This window comes from Colobus angolensis, unplaced genomic scaffold (assembly GCF_000951035.1).
Source record: "Colobus angolensis palliatus isolate OR3802 unplaced genomic scaffold, Cang.pa_1.0 Scaffold259, whole genome shotgun sequence".
Classification (NCBI taxonomy): Eukaryota; Metazoa; Chordata; class Mammalia; order Primates; family Cercopithecidae; genus Colobus; species Colobus angolensis.
Window position 1 is genome coordinate 363,339 of NW_012115810.1, and position 6,000 is coordinate 369,338.

General features: G+C 35.1%; 1 protein-coding gene across 1 annotated transcript in view; it reads left to right on the forward strand.

Annotated features, from left to right (window-relative positions):
• COBLL1 (cordon-bleu WH2 repeat protein-like 1) overlaps positions 1-6,000 on the forward strand; it is a 100,387-nt gene that overhangs the window by 90,715 nt on the left and 3,672 nt on the right. Inside the window, exon 15 of the mRNA XM_011947082.1 lies at positions 486-662. Coding sequence (XP_011802472.1) covers positions 486-662 — 177 coding nt within the window. The remainder of the gene's footprint in view (positions 1-485; positions 663-6,000) is intronic.

Consider the following 6,000-nt stretch of genomic DNA (forward strand, 5'->3'; position numbering starts at 1 on the left):
AATTCGTATTCCTTTATTAGAAGATATATTAGATTCAACAAATATGACATTGTCTATATGACTCTTTTGCTCATTTTAAAATAGTAATTTCACAGCTAGTATGTTGAAACCACGAAAATGGGTCATTTTTTAGTTTGTAGTATTTTTAAAAATCTTAATTTGACTTTTCTAACCAATTCTGTGTATTGGTGAAGTCAGCAGTATTTAATTCAAGAACAATAAAATTACCACTGTATTTGTGAAGCAAAGAGTGGTACCACTTTTCTTCTTTGGCTTCTTGAGTTCAAGAGAAAATAATGCCCTCATCTTCCAGCTTAGCTCTGGCAGCAGAGATAATTCAGTGGGTGAGGAAACAGAGCTGTGTCTGAAACACCAGTGTGGCAAATGGTGATTGTTAAAGAACTATGGATGATGAAAATGTTTTGCAAAAAATGGCCCATTCTTTTCTTGGCATTCATATAAATATTTCACATTTATTTTTGTAGGAAAATAACTCTGCACATAATGAACAGAATTCCCAAATACCAACTCCAACTGATTGCCCATCATTTACTCTTATGAGACAAAGTTCTTTAACATTCCAAAGCTCTGACCCAGAACAGATGCGACAGAGTTTGCTGACTGCAATCCGTTCAGGAGAGGCTGCTGCCAAATTGAAAAGGGTAAGTCTTCTTTATCAGATGGGTGACAGTGGGTTTATTGTTACCATTGTCAAACTAATACTTAGGGTAAAAAGTTTCTAGCATGTAAATCTAAATAGCGTTCCCAGAGTTACTCTTTTATGTCTTTGAAGTATAAGCTGAAAGAGTTCCAGCGTCTTACATGTACTTGAAAAATATGTCAGGTCTATTTTCCACAATATGGGCCAGGTGCAGAACTTGAATTTTGTTCATTCTTATGTAACTATATAGAGAATGCCCTGGACTCTTATTTTAAGAGATTATGCTCGCACCTCAAGAAAGACTCTTCGGAAAATACCTCCCTGTTCCAAAAAAGGTAAATTAGTGATAGGAACCTACAAGTTTGTAGTCATAGCTCTTGCCATGATTAGTCACTACCATATGTGAGGCTTAGGGAAGAGTTTTATAGGTTAAACCAAAAAAAGTACAGAATATCTAGAGAATATAGATGATAAATAAAGCAGAAATTCAATTCTTAGTAATGTCCTGCCAAAGTTATCTAGCTCCTGCTTACTGTGGGGTAGAATAAAAAGAGGAAGTCTGCTTTTTCTCAGGAAAAACACCCAAGTGTCACAGGGAATTCTTTTCAGGTGAATTTCCTCCTTGCGTTCCCTTCATCCACTGAGAAGAAGATGTGGTGAAGGTTTGAACAAGGCACCAGCACTTAACTTAGACTCCCCAGAGACAGTCCTCTCCCTAAACCTTCTCCCCTTAATTCTCCTGGTTGGAAGCACCTCCACATCTAAGACAAGGAAAGTACTTATTATTCCATTAACTCCTGAGGCATTTCATTTTGTGAATTCCTTCTGTGATCGTTTTAAAAGCCATTTAGAGAATAGTAAGAGACTTGTTGAGCACAATATTGAGCTCAACAAAAATTAAATCTGCAAAGGAACAGGAATGCTACAAAGATAGGAAAAGAAATGGGGAAAGGCTTTCTGGACCTTTCAACTGTATCAACATTGGCCAAACTTGACTGCGTAAGCCGACTTCCTCGGTGTGTATGTGAGGAGGTATGAGTGCCAGCCATTCCTTCCCAGAGGACTTGGTACCTTGTCTGGGCAAACATGGAGACAAGGCAGAATACTGGGTGCTGTCAGGAGTAGAGGAAACAGGAAGGAGTAATACAGTGGATTAGATTTGAATTTTGTAAATTATTTGTAGAGTCTGATTTTAGTGCCTGGCAGCATAAAAATTTGGTATAGTTATTAATATTGAAATTGGTTTTTCATCGGTCATAACAAATTTATATTTTTAGAGAAGGATAAATGCCCATGTTAATAAATTATACATCCTCACTTATGAAAAATTTTCTCTTTCTGATCTTGTGAATTAAGGATGAGTTTCAAACCAAGCACTACTGGTTGCTCAGTTCAATAAATTTGGCAAGTATTTTTAAAGCACATAAGTAACAAATATTGTACTAGATACTGAGAACACAAAAATGAATAAAATGAAGCCTCTGCCTTCTGTGCATTCACAGCCTGGTCCTGAGATACAGTGGTATATTGGGGATGGGAGAACCAAGTTACTACACAGAAACTGATTGCGATGCCTTTATACTAGGTCAGTGAAGATATTCATCAGTTTCAATGAACTAATTGCAGAAAACTGCATTAAGTTGGAAATGCCTTTTTGGCCAACAGAATTATACAGGCCAGCAGCTATATACTTAGTGTGTTATGGGCCCTGACTTGGCAGTCCTTTCACACAGACAACTCTCATTGCTTCGAGAATGAGCTGAATATGAATCAACATAAAAAGCAGGCACTAAATGATTATCCTATAATTGTTTCCTGTTTAAAACTAATTACTTTAGGGTCTATTGAATCTAAAATTTTCTCTCTTTCAATGGAACCTTATTGGTAGCTCTGAGTATAGTGCCAGATTCTAATTTTTTTAAAATAAAAATTCCATCTATAATCCATCTCATTTCACTAAAAATGGACGTGGTATCTAGTAAAGTTCAGAGTATACAAACTTCATGACCAGTACTTTTCACTTCTAGTTACATACCCTAAAAATGTGATTGTATACCAGGACTCTCACACATAAGAATGTTCATGAAATATTATTTGTAAAAACTCCAAATAAATATAACCCTAATATCCAATTAGTAGAATTAATAGCAGTATATTCAAATAATGGACAAAATATAGTAAAATGCAGTAATGTGCACAAAAATAGATATATATGCGTAAAGTTTGACAGCATACAAAACTAATTTACATTATTTAGTGATGCATGTATAAGCGGCAGTTATTTTTAAAAGCAAGGAAATAATTACAAAACTTATGATAGCGATTACTTCCAGAGGGGAAGAAAAGGGGTCAGTGAGGGCTTATTGAGGTGGGCTATGCACACAATTTAAGGGGTAATCAAAAAGCTAAGTAATCCACATAAATGTTATTTATTGTAAGGCAATAAAAATATTCAATATAAGGCTAAAATCTATGATGAAGAAAATACCACAATTTTAAAAGAAGATTAATAGGGAACCTGGAGGTGTTTTTTCTCTTGACATGAGTGGTGCATTGTAAGCATGTTTGTTTTTCACTGGGCTACGTATTTACATTTAGTGAATTTTTCTATATATATATATATTCTATTTCAAAAAATTGCAAAAGGAAGTAAAAATGGGCACAGGCAGGCTCTTAATTTCTTGTGATCTTTGCTTAAGTCCTGTGTTTCTGTTCTGTACTGAAGATTTCTTCTAGTTTCTTTTAAAATCTGACATTTCTTTTATAGAACAACAATTGTATTGCCAAATAAAATCTCTGGTGATTTTGATGGTAAGTTTAGATTGTTCATCAGAAAGTTGGCTCTGTGTTTCTCTATATCTTGGCACCCAGATATTCAATTTAACTCCAGGTACCCACTTGTCTTATGGCTCTGGTTCATACGCAGGCAATTAACCTTCATTATAATGGTTGGTTCACAATAGAACAATTATCTAGTTGATTGCTCTAGTGTAAATGTAGTCATAAATATGCCATTTTTTTTTTCATGTTTCAGAAGGAATTTTTTTGCATACCTTACCCCTACTCAACCCCCATGTAGTCACAGAGATTAGTCTTTTCTTCATGTAAAGCATTAATAAATCGAGCTCAGTATGTTATAAATTGTGTGATGTTAAGGTTTATATATGAATCAGCAAATTATTTACAAAGAACAAGACAGATTAATTCATTACCCTTGGCCTGTATTGACATAAGAACAACTTTGGCTTTCAGTACTTGATGGTCTCTGATTTACTAAAAATCAAGTTATTACCCCATTACAAGTAAGGTCTGAAAATAGTGAATCTTATTTTGATATTTATCACTATGTATTAAGTGTTTTTCAAATGTAAGATTTATCTTTGGTTCAACAGAAGGTGGAGGGAAGGAAAAAACTGGGTAAGTCATACAGAATCTTGCTGGCTTGTTTTGTTTATTTAATTAGTTTTTTAAATTCATATTTCCTTAGTTTAAATTTGAACAACCAGAGTTTCAGGTTGGCAGCGATTTCTACATTTTTAAAGTAAATGTAAATGATAGAAATTTTCATAGTTACATTCCTTGTGGAAAAAAGAAAGCTATGTGAAATTCCTAAAAATTCTTTAAACTTCAAGAGTAGACAATCAATTAGTAGATATTCATATCAGTAAATTCTTAAATTTTTTTTAAGTATCTGTATTATAATCTTTTCCTCATTCAAAAACATTCAAGTGATACCTTCTTTTTTCTTTATGAATGTTTGTAAAAAGTTACCATATTCCATTCAATAAATATTTATTGAGCACTACACTGTCCCAGACACTAAAATAAATATTGATATAAAGTTGGTATAAACTGGCATTAAAATCAGTAAGATCTATGCCCTCAGAATTTATAAACTAGTATTCTAATGATGGTTTCTTTTGTTTAAAAGTTTAGTAAACAAGTTTTTAAATAGTAAAGAAGATGTCATTTTTCTTCAAAAATAGCCATTCTTGATAGGTTGCTCTGTAAGCTTCTAGGCCACTTTTGTAATATGTAAATGTATTTAATTTACAAAATGGAATACTCTGCAAATCCATTTACAAAATGGAATACTCTGCAAATCCATTCATAAACAAATGTCTCTTTGAAGCTTTTTCAAACTGTTAAATATATATATCTGTACTATTCTTTTTAAGATTACATAGTATTTGACTTTATGAATGTAACATAGCTTATTTGTTCCTTATTGGTGGTCGTTTAACTGGATTCTATATATGGTGCTATAATGAGCATCTTTTACTTGGAGACATTTAGAGCCATCCATATGTTTTCTAAATGCCTAAAACAAATTTTCCCCTTCACAAAGAATTATGAGAACTGCAATTTTGACAAGAATTACAAAATAATTCTCCTGTACACAGAAAAATTTGGGACCAAGTTTCCACAATGAAAGTCATTACCTCTGCAGCCAATTAGACCTACTGAGTTTCTTTCCTTATGGGGGCCCAGTGTGCAGTGGCTGCAGACAGCATCCTCCTTGGTAGTGTATGCAGCCTGTTTCTTATATAGGTTGCTCTGAGGGACCTTGGTGATAGGTTTTTCAGATGTATGTTCATGTCTCTGACCTTGCACTACCCCAATGTAAGATCCAAACAGGCATACGAGGTGCCTTTGGAAAGCCCCAGGGTACTGTGGCCAGGGTTCACATTGGCCAAGTTATCATGTCCATCCGCACCAAGCTGCAGAACAAGGAGCATGTGATTGAGGCCCTGCACAAGGCCAAGTTCAAGTTCTCTGACTGCCAGAAGATCCACTTCTCAAAGAAGTGAGACTTCACCAAGTTCAGTGCTGATGAATTTGAAGACATGGTGGCTGAGAAGTGGCTCATCCCAGATGGCTGTGGGGTCAAGCACATCCCCAGTCACGGACCTCTGGACAAGTGCTGGGCCCTGCACTCATGAGGGCCTCCACGGTGCTGCCCCCTCTTAATACTCACCAATAAATTCTACCTCCTCTCCAAAAAAAAAAAAAAGGAAGTCATTACCTGTCATTTGTTGGCTATTCTTGGAAAGAAATCTCACAGGTATGCTAAACAGAGTGCAGATGAGTTTTCCCTTCTGCTGGTGGCAACTCTTCTTCTTACCCATTTTCTTTTAGGTGTGTAGTGTCAATCACTCTGCTCCATCCTGGATTCATCAGACAGTCGAGAAAACTCATTAGTTTAGATGACCAATCTTTATTTAGTAAAAGTCAAAAAACGAAGCACAGGGAAGCCAAGTCCAAACTAAATTTGCCAATTTCATTTTCCTTTTAACCAATTTACTCGGTTGCTAGGAAAATCTGTGGCCATTTGTGTA